This window comes from Suncus etruscus, chromosome X (assembly GCF_024139225.1).
Source record: "Suncus etruscus isolate mSunEtr1 chromosome X, mSunEtr1.pri.cur, whole genome shotgun sequence".
In the NCBI taxonomy this organism is placed as follows: domain Eukaryota; kingdom Metazoa; phylum Chordata; class Mammalia; order Eulipotyphla; family Soricidae; genus Suncus; species Suncus etruscus.
The window spans coordinates 100752057-100769717 of record NC_064868.1 but is presented as its reverse complement, the minus strand read 5'-3'; the positions used below and the strand labels follow the sequence as shown (position 1 = coordinate 100769717).

General features: G+C 39.6%; 1 protein-coding gene across 2 annotated transcripts in view; it reads right to left on the bottom strand.

Annotated features, from left to right (window-relative positions):
- The window catches only part of HS6ST2 (heparan sulfate 6-O-sulfotransferase 2), a 355745-nt gene that overhangs the window by 99073 nt on the left and 239011 nt on the right, over nucleotides 1–17661 (bottom strand). The window contains exon 3 of one of the 2 annotated variants that reach the window (XM_049766664.1): nucleotides 1886–1918. The exons of the other annotated variant lie outside the window; for it this stretch is intronic. Coding sequence (XP_049622621.1) covers nucleotides 1886–1918 — 33 coding nt within the window. The remainder of the gene's footprint in view (nucleotides 1–1885; nucleotides 1919–17661) is intronic. 2 annotated transcript variants of the gene reach the window in all.

The following is a 17661-nucleotide window of genomic DNA, read 5'->3' as shown; positions in this document are numbered from 1 at the left end:
TTGCTCCCTTCTTTCTCTAGATTATTCTAGACAACTAAATAATAGCAAGAAATTGAGCAAATTGCCAATTATGAGGCAGAGGCCATCGCAATCTTGCATATTTATAAAACAGTAGGTACAATGGGGATTATCCAAACAATTTTGACCTTGATATTTTACTGGCGGATGAAACATATACTAGTCTTGTTCATTTTTATATCACATTTAAGGATATTATCAAAGCCATTTCTTTTCCATCTCACCTGCTATACTCCTATTTTCTTTCGCTTCGATCTAAGAATAGGTATAGGGGCCCGGCGGTGGCGCTAAAGGTAAGGTGCCTGCCTTGCCTGCGCTAGCCTTGGACGGACCGTGGTTCGATCCCCCGGTGTCCCATATGGTCCCCCAAGCCAGGAGCAACTTCTGAGCACATAGCCAGGAGTAACCCCTGAGCGTTACCGGGTGTGACCCAAAAACCAAAAAAAAAAAAAAAAAAAAAAAAAAGAATAGGTATAAATTGTTATGAGAATAACTTCTGATCAAATCGATCAGCTCCATAATAAAGAGTAGGTCAAGATACGTTTTGATGTATCAAACTGATCTAGAGAGCTAATTCTACTACTCTGAAGTAAAAGCATACAATAAAATCCTAAGTTTTTTCCATCATAGAGGCCCTTTCAGTCCTTATGTCATCCATTCCATAAGATTTTACTTCGGGATTCATGGTTTATAGAATATACAGGGCATGAGAAAAGTCACTCTTTTGCTACCATGCCATATCCCCTTTGATATAAATATAGTGTAATTAAGCATCTACATTTGTTTATATTGGTTATCTCCATAAATTATAATGTGATGATAAAATCAATGATTCAACTTAGTATTCTTAACTGTCAAATGAACCTACTTAGGTCTTAATGAGAATATAGAAACCAGGCTACTTAAAGATACACTGGACATAGAAGAAATTGGCATCTGTTTCATTTTAGTTTCATTTTTATTTTATGGTTAGGTCTAGGGAAGGAATGCCAAAGCCACAGTCTTTTCTCTCACGTCCAATTTGAACAGGGACCAAAGAATGGCATATAGGTGCCTAGGAAGATAAAGCAGATATACTAGTAAATACTTTTGGAGCCAATTAATCTAATAGGCTATATATAATGGATTGTATATGGTACTGTTGAACATCATGATTTAGGAGAGAATGAACCTAATGACTATAGCACATATTTATAAAAATAGTTTATGATTCCCACTAGCCTCTACAAGACTGTGGGCCACAGGAGTGGCCTGCAAGGGCATTGTTCTACAACATTCTGAGTGTCCCTCCCCTACCCCCACAGGAATTTTCTTGTGTTGTTTCTACTATAGAACTGGTGTCATAAAATCCCTCTGGCTGACAGTCTAATTCTACCCATGCAAGGTTCCATATTTACATACTTGAAAAGCTCTGATATTTTCAAATAATCGATTTTCCTTCAATGAAATGCTGAGCTAGTGGTTTCTTAAACTACCGTCCAGCCTATTGATAGGCAGGCGTGCCTGGAGCAAATGTGAAGAATGCTATTGAATTTAGGATCTTATAAACAAAACACTCTCCTTTATTCTTCAATTTCTGCAGAAGTAGAAAAAGAGAGCTAATGTCCTGCTATCCAACTGATAGGAGTGCTGACCCTGAATATTCATCCCATTCTGAACCTGGTGGGTTTTCAAACCTAACCTATATCTGGGTGGTTTTCACAGTTATAAATGAAACCATGCTAATAATAACCATGAGTTTTAGCATTTGTCCAAGTCCAAAGCTTAACCCTTTATTCTACTATAATTAAATAGATAGGCAACAGCTAACAAAGTATATATTCTAGCATATTGCTTTCAGTTAAACTGGAAATACACGATTACTTACCTTGCTGCTTCTAGAATCTGAAAAATCCTCCACCTGTTAAAGGAACAGTAAAACCAGGCACTAGCAAGAGCTTGGTAAGAGAAGAGTTAAAATAACATAAGTTTTCCATTTTGCTTTGACAGCATATTTTTCCAGCTACCTAAACTGCAAGGAAACCGCTCCTGAATGACTCCCTCACTTTTCTCCCCATCGGCTCCTCTCTACATGAGGGAAATTTTGAAACTGAGGGCTGACAGGGGGAACACTGAGAGCCAACTCTCTGGAGAACCAGCTATAGACTGAAAATGATAGATCTACCTACCACTCAGTCCTGCTAATTCCGTTCAGTGCGACAAAAGCGCTGGCAAACTAAGCAAAAGCTACAAATCAATACCCCCCCCAAACCAAACCTAAACAAACATTATGACTTCTAGAAAAAAATAAGCACTTGATTGATAGGACCAAGGAAGAATTTATGGGGATTTTTAAAATACTAGCAGGAATAGATGAAAGCTTAATCAAATAAAAGTAATAAGAGAGAAAAGGGAAGGATTAGACTTTGCTGATGCTCTTCAGAAAGATGAAAATTCAAATCACACATGAAATGATGATATATAAATCATCACTCCAATCCCTTTCAACCAAGTACAAGACATCCATCAAAGTAAGCGATGTGTCCATTTAAAAAATGCTTACCTGTTCTCATAACCCAGGCCTTAAAAGTCACAAAGCACTAATTCCATGATGTGAATCCCTAATACTAGCAGGGGCTGTGAAGTTACACATAGGTCAATTGTCAATCTGAGAGTTCAAAGAAATTCATTTGGCTTTTTGCTTGATGTTAAGACAAAACAGGGGCTATTACAATGCAATAACACTTTGATTTCAAAGGAAGCTATATGGTATACGCAGTTGGAGGATGTGGGTTTATTAAAAATGTCTATAGGCCTTAAAATGAATTCAAAGAGTCTACCATTTGCATCCTGCTTTGAGAACGAATAAGACATTATTATGAGTTCCTGGCATGACTGAATCCTTCCCTGGTTTCGTGACTTGTGAATACTGGAAAACCAAGTGCTAGGAGAAACAAAAGCATTGTACTTTTTATCAGTGACACACCTATCATGAGATCTTTAGACAAGACTCCTCAGTTGCTGTCTTACAATCCATGATGGTCCAAGTGCTTATTTCTATTCAAGTCATAAAAATGAAGGAATCTTGGGGCTCGAGAGATAGCATGGAGGTAAAGCGTTTGCCTTTCATGGAGAAGGTCATTGGTTCAAATCCCGGCATCCCATATGGTCCCGAGTCTGCCAGGAGCGATTTCTGAGCATGGAGCCAGGAGTAACCCCTGAGCGCTGCCAGTTGTGACCCAAAAACCAAAACCAAAAAAAAAAAAAAAAAGAAGAAGAAGAAGGAATCTAAAATGTTCTGATCTTCTCCATTACTTAGTTTCCCTACATAGCAAGGAAACAGTTGGCACAGCACAGCATGCTTCTATTGTGCTCAGCCTAAAAATGACAGAACAAAGAACCCTAATTTGGATGAAAAATTAAAAATACAAGAACATGTTAATCTAGATATAGATTGTAATCATAGAAAAGTCCAAAACCAAATACATAAAATTGTCATTTGTACTCCGTTGCCCTCATAGAAATTGTAAATAATATAAATATTGACATACTTGATTTGCCTGCAGACCAGACCAAATTTACTTTAACCAGGGAAATTGCTGTTTCCCGAGTTTATCAATTTTTCATTTCTATGTAAACTTCTCAACTTCCTAGTAAAGTTTACTGAACCATAGCACTAGATGATTTGGGGGAAGCTCATTGCCTTACCTGAAGTCCAGTTTGTCAGAGGTGGAGTATTCAATGGTGATAGATGAAGATGTTTCAGGGACATCAATCCAAAGAGGACAGTCATTAGATGAATCAAAGGCCATGGAGCACATAGGGGGAGAGAGAGGCAAACTGATTAGATAAAAGTGAACTAACTGTATAAACTTATTTCATACATAAATGTTCTCTCTGTTCTTAAAAGTGATATTTTGATAAGAGCATTTAATCATGGCAGATGTTTGATTTGTAAGTATTTTGTATTTATTAGTGGCAGGCATTGTTATAGGTATGGAATATAAAGCAGTGAATAAAATAGACACAGATAAATTGCCTTCACAGGATATACCAGGGGTCTCAAACTCAATTTACCTGGGGGCCGCATGAGGCAAAGTCGGGGTGATCCTTGAGTGCAAATTCAGTTGTAAGCCTTGAACATTGGGGGATGTGACCCAAACAACTAAAACAAAACAAAACAAAAAAAGATTCCTCTAAGGCAGGGCCACAAAATGTTGTATGGAGGGCCGTTTGCAGCCTGCGGGCTGCGAGTTTAAGACCCCGTATAAAAAATTGTTTAGGCCATCTGGTTTGGAAGAGAGCTGCAAAATTATACTGTATAATATTAACTATAGGAAGAGATTCCTCCACTCTATGATTTTGTATATGTATTCAGAACACACCCAATAGCATATTATTCAACCTCTTTATTCAAATATCTGAATGAATTCTGCCTCTGATTGGAAAGAACATTATGCTTTTGTTGTGTTTTTATTATTAATTTATATTTTTGTTTTGGTCATTGGGTCACACACTCAGGGCTTACTCCTGGATCTGCACTTAGGAATTATTATGTTCTTAGGGAACAATATTCGATGCTAGGGATCAAACCCAGGTCAGCTGCATGCATTGCAAACATCCTACTACTCATTATACTATTGCTCCAGCCTATGACAATGTTTAATCATGATATATCCTGTGAAAAGTCCCCCAAAAGGCCATAAGTTGGGTGTTTTTAAAGCTTTGCCACTTATTGTTCATATACTTCTACATTCTTGTATTCTAAAGCCAAGAATTCTCTGTAGAATCGTTTTTATAATACTTCAGTACCATAACCAAACCATTTTTCTTTATTGAATATTTTTATAAGAGCTAGTATCACACTCATTTGGTTCATCACTTCAGCAAGTCACATCCTTGGGCATTAACAGCAGATAGTGGATAAAAGCAGATGTAGTTAGGGGCCTGGAATGATAGTACAGTGGGTAAGGTATTTGCTTTGTATAGAGCCAACCTGGGTTTGATCCCCGGCATCACATATGGTCCCTTGAGCCTATAAGAAGTGATTTCTGAACGCAGAGCCAGGAGAACCTCCTGAGCACTACAGGATGTGGCCCCAAACCAAAAACATGTGGTTATCATGCCTGTGACTCAGTCACTGAATGAAGAAATAAGGGTATCGTAGTCTGAGCTAAGACTCAAGATGTGACTAAATATCCGAATGGTACAGGGATAAGACATTTGCCTTGCATGTGAGTGACCCTACTTCAATCTCTAGCCCCACATAAGCTTCCCTGAGCACCACTGAGTACCACCTGAGCATAGAACTAGCAATGGTTTCTGAACACCACAGGGATGTGTATGTGTGTGTATAAGTGATAATTACAGACCAAATGTCAAGGTTGTGGGGAAAGAAAAAGATGAAAACAAAGGGAACACGTAATATTGATGGGATAAATAGGAACTGGGTTGAAACTAGGGGGCCCTCAAGCTCTAGACGGAGATTCATGCTAACCAACATCATAAAAAAAATGAAACCAATACCTTGGCATTTATATTCTGAGGGATGGTGCTTAGGAAATTAGAAAATAAAAGTTAAACTATCTTTTCTTATTGATTAAGCATCGAAATTAAAAGCTGAAAGAGATGAGAGAGATGATGTTAAAACCTGAGATCTTTGCCTGAAACCAGGACAATTACTTTATAGTCCTGGTTTTTATCAAAAGATTATTTGATCTTAGGCAATTTTCTGCCATGTTCTCAAGGAACCATATGAAATGAAGTTTTTTTATTAAATCATTTTGAAAATTCTCTAGGTTAATTATTTTACCATTCTGGCATACCCTTATCTTTCCTTTTGATGCCAAGTTAGTTTAATATACAATAATCTCTAGTCATTTTCTCAGTACAACATTCTATTCGTAGTTCAGGGAGCCCCAAACCCATTATTCTGAGCCTATGTGTATAGGAGAACATGGCCAAAACTATAATAAACAAGTTGAAATGTGGCTGATCATATTTCTGTCGAGGGAAACCAGTTTGTTCATCTGAAATATAGAGTGGCTTGTTCTTTTGGAGGAAAAAGCCATACCAGGAAAATCGAACTGATAAACAATTGATCCCCACCTCCATTTTTCTTTCTGCTCATGTAGCTTCTCCATCTGCCATGAGCCTGAGATGTTGCTGTTTGTTGTCAATCAGCATTCTGTGCTGGAGATATAGCACCGGGGTTAAGGCACTTGTATGCTATTAACCTTGGTTCAATCCCTGGAACCTAATACAGTCCTCCGAGCGTCCCAGAAGTGAAGCCTTAAGCACTAGAAAGGGCCCTGAGTGTGGGCCAACCCCTGTCCAACTCCCTCCCTGCAAAAAAGTAGAGACATCTACAGTCACCCATTTCCAAAGAAAAATTAAATGGATTCTTAGGATTTGTGAAGAGTGGTTTCTAAAACAACCCCCCAAAGCACCAACATTATTATGGTCTGATTTCAAATCAGTGGCAAATAAAACACTGTGAGGATCTATTCCTTGCCACTCCAGAGCACCCAACAACGGTTCATTGCAAATACTGATTCTAAAATTCACTGTACCTTTGATTTCCTACCTTCTCTTCAGTCATGGAAGCCCTTCCTCCCTCATCCTGGTCTGACCTAATAGACTGTTGCCCCTTAATTCCCTGCCACCTTCTTTTGTCTCTCTTGCAGCCCTCCAATTGAAAGCGTATTTTTCTAAGCCCATCTTACATTTAATTTACTGCATAAATGCACTTGAGCAGGGAAGAGATAGCTGATCCACACCTGATGGTGCTCACGGCTCCTAGCTTTGTGGTCAGGAGTGATTCCTCGAGTGTTCTCAGGGGACCATATAGGGTGCCCTGAGATTTGAACTAGAGTTGTGACATCAACCCCGTGCAACTACAGTCTCTGGCCCCTGCCTAAATGCACTTTGACCACATCAGATGGCAGCATTCTGTGACTCTCAATTTTTTTTTTTTTTTTTTTTTTGGTTTTTGGGTCACATCCGGCAGCGCTCAGGGGTTACTCCTGGCTCTATGCTCAAAAATCGCTTCTGGCAGGCTCAGGCTCAGGGGACCATATGGAATACCGGGATTCGAACCACCGACATTCTGCATGCAAGGCAAATGACTTACCTCCGTGCTACCTCACTGCCCCCACCAATCTTTTTCTTTAAATAATTTCTTTATTTAAGCACAGTGGTTACAAACATGTTCATAGTTGGGTTTCAGTCATAAAATGTACACCACCCCCTTCACCAGTGCAACTTTTCCACCAACGTCATTTGAAGAAAGAATGCCTAAAACCTAGGTCCTCTTTTGTTGAGACACCAAACACCTTTTGGAAACCAAGTGGCTCTGATGACAAAGATCACTAAGCAGCCAGTCCTTTTTTATCTTATCTGTTGGACAGTCAGTGGATTCTCCTTTGCAGGATTTTTTTTCTTGAGTTTTTGTGGTCTACAGTTCTTCCTGAAACCACCCCCACCCCACCCCACCCTCGGGCTTATCCCACACCCACCCACAAGTTTTGAGTACAAACCTCCCATTTTGACATCATAGGAGTGCCCTCTAGTGATGAGCTAATTAAGAATTGAGGTCAAGGGATCTGTAGGAAAATGAGTTAAACTAGAACTTGCCCTTCACTATGTCAAGATATGGTCCTTTTGGAAACACGTCTCAAGCTCTTACATGATTATTTCATCTTTTGGAAAGTCATGAATTGTGTGTTCTGTCATTTAAAAAAACCACACAGAATCAACCAAATCTGTCCACTAAAAGCTGGCAATGGTTTGATGGAATTCCCTAGATGCAAATATCTGTATACAGAGGCTAGAATTCAGGCTAGGGTCAAATTTCCTCAATTTGACTACTAGATATACTTTAGCTTTGAAAGAATGACATATCAGAAGTGGCCCTAGGAGATTTTCTGGGTATAACAGGGTTAGTATTATATTAACCAGGGGCTGAAAATGAAGCCCTTAAAAATATAATATAAATGTGGGGTCAGAGAGAGAACACAGCAGTAGGGCATTTTCCTTGCACGCAGCCAATCCAGGATGGACAGTGGTTCGAATCCCGACATCCCATATGGTCCCCATGCCTGCTAGGAGGAATTTCTGAGCACAGAGCCAGGAGTAACCCCTGAACACCACAGGATGTGACCCCCCCAAAAAACCTATATAGAATATAAATGTATATATGGTATAAATGTCTTTGTCTTATTTTATCTTATGGTTTTGCATATTTCAAAATACGAGCTCTTGTGTTCCCATTGCTACTTCAGCACTAGTTCAGATCAGCAAGGAAAGGTTCATGGGACCTTTCACATTCAGCTTTACCAAAGGCTGCTACTCTATTGACTCACAAATAGTCTATGTGGATGCAGAACCAAAGATGAACAAGCTGCCAACACAACACAGACCTCCTTTATTCACTTTTGAGCATGTGTAAAACACATACAGTAGGGAAACACCCCCATTAAGAAAGGTTTGAGCAAGTGCAAAATGAAGGACTGAGCTTATTTTTAGGTCATCTATAGCTGAGCCACTAACAGGACAAGAATCAGAGACCAACGTAAAGAAGGACCATTCTAAACAGATGCAATTTGGTCTCAACAAAGGATGATCATCTCTGAGTTCAAAGTACAGTAAGGCACAGTGGATGTGTTCTGAAACTTCCTTTCCCACATCAAGAGAAGCTTGGAGGGTCTATGTAGAAGCAATATAATAGTTCTTCTGGTAAACACAGGATTTGCTGTGTAACAGAAATGTGTTCAAGTGTGCTCCTATTTTGCTGGGGCTTCACTTGAAATCTCTTGGTCTCATTTTCCTCTACTCAACTGTAACCTCCTTGTGAGCTTGAATAACCTCTGAGAGTATAAACCAGGTGCTTGAGATAAAGTTGCTAAAATGAACAGAAGCAATAATTTTGATTAAAAAGATGAAAAATGACCCTTTGTGGTTCAGATGATCCCAAAGACCTAAGCGTTGGAGGGCTAGTAAAATGTAAAATCCATATGATGCATCTTACTGTCAAAATATGCAATAAAAAAGCAATACACAGCTGTTCTTCTCCACATATACTTTGCGAATCTCAATGTGGCCAAAGGTGCAATGACCCTTGATAAATAGTTCTTTCTTTTTGGTAGCTTTAGTTCTCCTCTGATGCTATGAAAGCCTCTGCTGAATCAGGACCAATGCAATATTCTTGGGTGCTTTGAATATCTATTTTTCAATGGGAAAATGTTGCATGTTCATTTTCATGAGGAAACGAGAGTTTTCATTTCATTTCCAAGAGACTCCAGGTTTCATATGAACTTTCAAGAGCAGGTATCAAGAATAGAAAATATGGGCCGAACTTGTTAAGTCATTTGGAGAAATAGCCAGAATTGATCTTTGGAAAAATGATTGGAAATGATAGATGAATGGTAGCAACCATACCACAAACTATCATTTAATGTGCTTACGTGCCAGGTTCCCTGTACTTCAGAAGATTGTGTTTCATTTTTTTCTGAACAAATCTACACTCACTGCATAAAATGAGAAAACTGAATAAACATAACTAACAATTCTAGTCTAGAGTTGTAGTCTGTAATACCTATATTCACTAGTATTTGTCCTGTATTGTATCAGTGAAGTAAGATCACTTTCCTTATAAAAACACTTTGATGGGGAAGGCAAAGAGATAGTACAACAGTACTTGCCTTGCATGCAGCTGACCTATCACTCAGTGCAGAACCATCAGTAAGCCCTAAGCACCACCCCAAGTATAGCCCCAAAACCAAAATGAAGAACATAAATTGTAAAGCTTTGAGTGGAGCATTGTAGCCTTACTTGAAAGTGTTCAGTGTTTACTCTTGGTGAGGATTTTATGTGGTGCTCAGGAATGAATCAAGATCAGCCTCCTCATTCTTTGTGATGTGTGCCAGTCTCTGTGGTGTGAGGTGGCACCTCATAGTTGTTTTGATTTGCATCTCCCTGATGATTAGTGATGTGGAACATTTTTTCATGTGCCTTTTGGCCATTTGTATTTCTTCTTTGTCAAAGTGTCTGTCCATTTCTTCTCCCCATTTTTTGATGGGATTAGATGTTTTTTTCTTGTAGAGTTCTGTTAGAGCCATGTATATTTTGGATATTAGCCCCTTCTCTGATGGGTATTGGGTGAATAGTTTCTCCCAATCAGTGGGTGGCTCTTGTATCCTGGGCACTATTTCCTTCGAGGTGCAGAAGCTTCTCAGCTTAATATATTCCCATCTGTTAATCTCTGCTTTCACTTGCTTGGAGAGTGCAATTTCCTCCTTGAAGATGTCTTTAGTCTCAATGTCATGGAGTGTTATACCTACGTGTTGTTCTATATACCTTATGGTTTCAGGTCTGATATCAAGGTCTTTAGTCCATTTGGATTTTACCTTCGTACATGATGTTAGCTGGGGGCCTAAGGGGTGGGGAGGAGAGATATTTGAGTCATTGGTGCTGGGAATGTTGCACTGGTGATGGGGGTTGTCATCTGATATGACTGAAACCCAACCACAATCATGTTTGTAACCAAGGCGTTTAAATAAAAAATATAAAAAAAAATCAGCCTCCAAGACAACTACCTTAATCTCTGTATTATCTCAACACCATTCCCTTTCCAGTATGTCAGGTGAGTCTCAAAGAATACTTTGCTCCAGGCCGGAGTGATAGCACAGTGGCAGAGCTTTAGCCTTGCACAGGGCCGACCTGGGATGTACCTGGATTCAATTCCTGACATCCCATATTGTCCCCTGAGCCTGCCAGGAGTGTTTTCTGAGCACAGAGCCAAGGGTAACCCCTGTATGCTGCTGAAGTGCCCTCAAACAAACCAAAAAAGAGAGAGAGAGAGAGAGAGAAAATACTTTGGTCAAGGCACAGCTACTAAGAGAAGGTCCTGGCAATAGACTAAGCAATATCCCCTGACTTTCAAGTCCTCCCATCCTGCCCTGTGCCACCTTGCATGAAGCACAAGTGGAAAGGGTTGCTGTGCACCCTCTCCATGTTTATACCACACTCACACTGGGTTGCACACTAGTTACTATATGTGGCTGCAGCAGGCTCCCAAGTGGTGCCTAGGATGCCTCTTTTGAGCTGTCATAGGATCATTTTTCATTTTAATTCCCATAATAAACTTGCAGGCTATGAGTACCAAGCACTTGAATACACAAGGATGAACGGTAGTAGCTCATTTGAAGATGAAAACCTGGTCTAAATCATTACCCCGTTCTGCTGCTTCTCTAGGACATAAATCAGGTGGCAATGGGTGGGCCATGGCCCTGAAGGGAAAAGAGCTTGGCAGGCAGAACAAATCTCTCTTCTTCTCTGGCTTGAGATGCTTCTTGCTATTATACCTATATTTCTCGAGGAAAGTGCAACTAACTTACATGGAGAGGTCAGGATCCAGAGCAAGATGTCAAAGGAAAAAATTGAGAAATTAGAATATGTGCCTCCTTCCTAGTGGAGCCATGTAATGACAGTGGTAATAAAAGAAAGGTTACCATAGAAAACAGTTGTGTTTGTCATATTATGGAGTTTGTTATCATGTGTGCTCACTTGGGATATGCACTGGTTGACCTTGTCATAACTGAAAACCCCACTAAAGTTGGAAGGTACCCTTAGACACCATCAAAATCAACCTATGCATCTTATAAGTTGTAGAATTAAAGAACTTTTCCAAAATCACAGTTCATTTCATCCTGAGCAATGCAAGATAAGTGATAAATAAGGTCATAGTCCTTTCCTAGAAGTCATGACTTTCAGTTTAAGAGTGTCCTTTATCTTTGTTCTTTTTTTTTTTTTTGTGCCCTCTCACATTGTTCAGGGCTAACTCTTGGCTCTGTGTTCAGGAATCTCTCCTGGTGGCTTGGGGATCATATGGTCTGTGAGGGATCAAACCCAGGTTGGCTATCTCCAAGGAAAGCATTCTATCTGCTGTACTACTGCTCTGGCTCCTAGTAATAGGAGTGTTCTAAGCGGCAGGAAAAAATAATACAAGAATATGTGTGTGGCACTCTGTGCTTGAAGAATATAACTAAAAAGAACAGATAGTAGCTGGGATGAAATCATGAGGGCTGACTTTTGTCATTTCATCAATATAATAACCTTGTCAAATACTCTTTCTTAGTTCCTTGCATAGGTAAGAAAACTGAGAAAGAATCTTTCCAAACAGGTTTAAGCAGTTAACATTCCCACCAATTTCTTTGGAAAACAATATGGACCCTCCTCAAAAAGACTTAAGAATTTAGTTCCATTTAACCCAGCAATTACACTATTTGGTACATGGACCAAGAACCACAAAAATGTATTTGGAAAAAACAATGTGCTCCCACATTCATTGCAGCACTATTCCCCATAGGCAAGATCTGGAAATATTCCAAAGTTCCAGCAACAGATGAGTGGATAAAGAAATTCTGCTATCAAGACAATGGAATATTAGTTATAAAAAAGATAAAATCATGCAACACAAACTACATGGATGTAATTGAAGGGAATTATGTAAAAATAGTCAGTGAAAAGGAGAGGGACAGGTATAGAATAATCTCTCATAACTGGAATATATAGAAACATAATAAAGAAGCAGCAAATGACCCCAAACAACAGGACTAGAGAGATGATCAACAGAACTGAATTTAGCTGGAACCACATAAGGTATCCAAGAAATGCCAGGAATGATCCCCAAGCTCAGAGTCAGGAATAAGCCCCGAGTACCCAACAGCTGTGACCCCCAAACCAAACCAAAAGTCTCACCTTAGTTTCATTCTGGTATCCCCATATCAGCATGTCAGTAGCTTCCTAGAGGAAAGCCACTAAGCACCGAAATAGTGAGGAAAGTCCCCAGGTGTATAAGGATGTATGTAAACTACTTATTTAAAGTTGGACTTGCTGAATTGCTAATTACTCAGCCAGTGCAACATTAGGCTGCTTGCTTCTTTCTTCAAAACCCAGGTGAGCACATGAGCAGCACATGGGCATTCTAAAAGCACCAGGCTTGCTGGGTTTGAGCCAGTGGAATCCTGGTTTCACTCTGATATACATTCTGATCAAACACCAACTGCCCAATGGGTAGCAGTTGGCCTTTGACTCTGGATTTGAGTTACTCTGCACCCAGCTTCTCATGAGGTAGGCAATGAGCTGCAAACTGTGAACTGCTGCAATTAAGGAAGCCCAATGTCAAGGAATCTTTTTTGAGAAAAATCCTATGAATGAATGCACTAGGGCAGTTACCTTATTTTTTCCTATCTGCACTATATTTCTTACCATTGATGTAGGTATTTATAAAGTGGCCTCTTTCATTTTCTTGATTTCGCATGCATTTACAATTTTAGTGAAATTCAGTGATGCAGCTTAATCACTCTATGTGCACAGTATTTGTGGTACCACCACAAAACTTTCCATTTTATTCGACCCCCCAAAATGCCCATTCACTCATTCATTCCATCCCTCTTCACTTTCCTCTAGGAAACAATTATAATTTTCAAGAAGTCTGAGTTAGTTTTGTTGCCCCCCTCCATTATGTATACATTAATCAAATCCACCCATGAGTAAGACCATTTGGTAATTGTCTTTCGCTTCTTGGTTTATTTCCCTGAGCATCATCATTTCAGTTCTACCTATTATGTCCTTACAGGCCTGAGCTCATAATTTTAAGTGGTATAGTAATGTTCCATCGAGTTCCATCCCTCTTCTGATTCTTTATCTACTCACTTGTGTGCTAATTTATGTTTTGTATGTGAGTTCTCCCTCAAATTGAGATTGGGGCTTTGGTGCGAAAACCCTTCTTTACTCCCATAACACCCAACACATCAAAACGTCAACAGCTTTCTTGCAATATAATTTACTTACCACACCATTAACCTATGTCTATTCACAGATACTTTCAGTCATCATTAAAACATTTTAGAATATTTTATGATCTTGAAAAGGAACCTGATACCCTTCATCTGTCTGATATCCTCTTATCCGTCCAGACCCTGATCACCACTGAGTCACTTTCTCATCCTTTGGTTTCTCCTGTTTTTGGATATTTCAAGTAGAGAAGTGCATATACTAGGTAATCTTTGCTGCCTGGTTTCTGTCATTTAGCCCAACATCCTCAAGAGTCATTTATATATATGAAAGTGTTTGGGTACTGCTTTTCTTTTCATAGCCAAATAGTATTCTATTATATGGCTATCCAGAAATTTTGGAAAACTAAAATGACCTTTAGCAATCTTTTTTTGTTTGTTTTGGACCACACATGAGATGCCCAGGGTTAACTCTTGGCTATGCACTTAGGAATTGCTCCTGGCAGTGCTCAAAGGAACCATATTGGATGCCAGGGATCAAACGTGGATTGGTTACCTACAAGGCAAAGCCTTGCTGACTATACTATATCTCTAGCCCATCTGTTATCAGTCTAATCCTCATCCTCTAAGTAAGTCCACAGATGTGAAATTGAGCAACTGTTGTAGCAGAACTACTACTAGGGGGATATATGGTGTTGCATAACATGAGAGTGGCACCTGAGTACAGAGCCAGGAATAAGTTTTGAGAACCACCAAGTATGATCTCCAAACAAAAAAAAATAAAGTTAGATTAAAATAAAAATTCATGAGGTGAGAGGGATTAGTATGGAGTTTATGGCAATTGCCTTGCACGTGGCTCACACAGGTTTGATCCCATGTACCACATGTCCCCCTGTGCACCTCCAGGTGTCACTCTTGAGCACAGAACTAGGAATAGACCAGTACTGCTGGTGTGACTGAACTCCCCTCCTACAAATGTAGTTTTCCAGGACATGATTACTGAAAATATGTGCAAGTTGTGTTAAGTCCATTTTTTTCTAGAGAGAGGTTCACAGTCCAGGATTAGATTCCTGAGATCACAAACACATTCAAGAGATTCTAGCCCATGAGCAAGTAGGATCCCAATCACAAGAGAAAGCCAAGGATCTGTGTACATGAATGTGTATACCTGTTCAGCACTTTTTAAGTTGAAGTGAATTTCAGAGAACAATGTTAAGTGTCGATTTATATGGTAAATTTTCATACTGTGTACAGGACTCTTCTATCTATCTCATCATTCCAGAAGAAAACTCCATTCCAATGGAGTAAATCTTTCCCTCCTCAGTGCCTGGTAACCAGCAATCTGCAATCTCTAGATTTTGATATCTCTATAGATTCTGGCTAGGCATTTTCTGGATGGTTTATCTAATCAGGGGTCCTCAAACTTTTTAAACAGGGGGCCAGTTCACTGTCCTTCAGACTGTTGAGGGCCAGATTATAGTAAAAACAAAAATTATGAACAAATTTCTATGCACACTGCATATATATTATTTAGAAGTGAAGAAACAAAATGGGAATAAATACAATATGTGGCCCGCGGGCCGTAGTTTGAGGACCATTGAAAGTGAATCAATCATATATAGGCTGGCCTTTGTAGTCTTTTTTTTACTTAGCATCAAGTTTTTGAGGTTTTGTCCAGATTATAGCATATAATAGCAATTCAATCCTTTTTTACAGTGGAACATTTCATTGTTGTGATTTACACCACACTTTGTTAATTGTGGATTAACACAATTATCAAAAATGACACTTTTTAATTATGAATTAAAACTAAAATAACCACACTGTTAATTATGGATTAACAGTACACTTTGTTAATCCGTTGATCCACTTACAGGTATTTGGGCTGCTTCCACTTCTCATTATTATGATGAATAATGCTACGGTCATTCATGTGCAATGTATATTTTATTTCTTATTTTTTGGTGGAAGGAGTGTAGATCCACACACAAGAGTGATCATGGCTTACTCCTGGTTCTGATCTCAGGGATCATTCCTTGCAAATTACTGGGGTGCTATATGGAGTGCTTGAGATTGAACCCAAATTTATGCCCTACCTGCTGCACTATCTTTCTGGTCCATCATGTACAGCCTTTTGCATAGACATAGATTTTCATTTATTTCAGATATATACCTAAATGTGGAATTGTTAGTTCATATGGTGAATCTATGTTGCATTATTTGAAGACTTGCCATACTGTTTTCAATAGCAGCTGCCCTATTTTACGATTCCCATTAGCAAATGATGAGGGTTCCAATTTCTCCTAGAGTATCAGTTTGATACGGTACACTCAGTACTACAGATCCATTAAATCAGAGACACACCATTATCCCAAATTACTGAGTCTAAGGCTGGGCATTAGTGGCTTGGCCTCTTACCGAATGCTTAAGCTGGTGGAACAACAAAGCAAATTATGACAGAGAAGGGTTCCCTCTTCCCCCTTCACATCTTGGGAAGGGTCTCTCATCCACTAGGAGAAAATGGGCAGCTCTGCAAAAGTCCTGTGCTACAAATGTCCCCTAGCCCACACCAATGGAATTCATTGTCCAGCTGAGAAACAGAGAGCCTTCTCTGCTACAAAAGTCAAACCCCGCAAACCCCAAGAGGTGAGTTTCTGAAAGAAATGACATGAAATCAATAATGACTCTGGCAGTCTAGGAAAGCACAGCAGAGTCTTCTCTATTAGACAAGAAATGGGAAGAAACATCAATGAGTTGTGAGGGCACTTAGATCCAATGATATTGGCACTGGCTCCTGTCTTATGGAATAAAGATCTGACATAAATCTAGCAAATAAATAACAGTGATGAATCTCTAGCTCTAAAGATGATGACATATAAGTATATCTCTGAAATTGGCCCTCCTGGCCTTTCTCCTTACAGTGATCAGACAGCTCGACAAACATTGAATCCATTCCTCCTCCAGCCCCGAGCCCTCTCCGGGCAGGTCGGCCCCATTCTGAAGTAACATTAAATCTTTTAAAGCATTTGATGCCATTATTTTCCTGAGCTGAGACTGTGGCTGTCAAAATGACATGCTACTGTCTGAAGAAGTGAAAGGTCCTTCTTTCTGAACCCCCAAAAGTTTGCATTGTTTGGGCTCAGGCAATCTGGGGAAAGTTGCTCAGTGTACCCAACACCTCCCACAGTCTTGACTTTTTCAGTAACCCAAGATTTGGGTGAGGGAAGAACTGTTGGAGAAGTAGAGTCCTCTTCTCACACAAACTCTTTGGTAGCAGACCAGAGTACAATGGGAAGGGCATTTGCACATGGCTAACTAGGGTTTGATCCCTGGCACCTTATGTTTTCCTGAGCCCACCAGAAGTAAGCCCTGAGTATACAGCCAAGAGTAAGGCCTGACACTGCTCACTGTAGTGTCCCCTAAAGAAGAAAAATGATCTACAGTAGCTCTATGACATGATACACAAAACACATTAGTTTCTCTGATTGAAGAGGGACTGAATAAAGAGAGATGCCATAATTTTCTCTATATTCTAAAAACTGGACCACTCCAGGGAAAACCAGATCTGGAAAGAAGCTCTTTCTAAAAGAGCACCAATGGCCCCCAAGTCCCATCACAGGGCCTCAAATTCTTCTCTTTTCCCAATACAAGCTGGTGTGAGGCTGAATTTGCTTCCTCTACTTCCAGCAAATTAACACGTTATAACAGATTGACTGCAGAAGCAGCAATGGGACTCCATCTGTTTTTGATGAAATATCAAAGACATTTACAGAACATAAAACATTGCCACAGATATTGTTTTTGCTGTGCAGATCAGTTCTCTTTCTTAAAAATTATTTATGCTAATATGGGATAGGTGTCTTGCCGT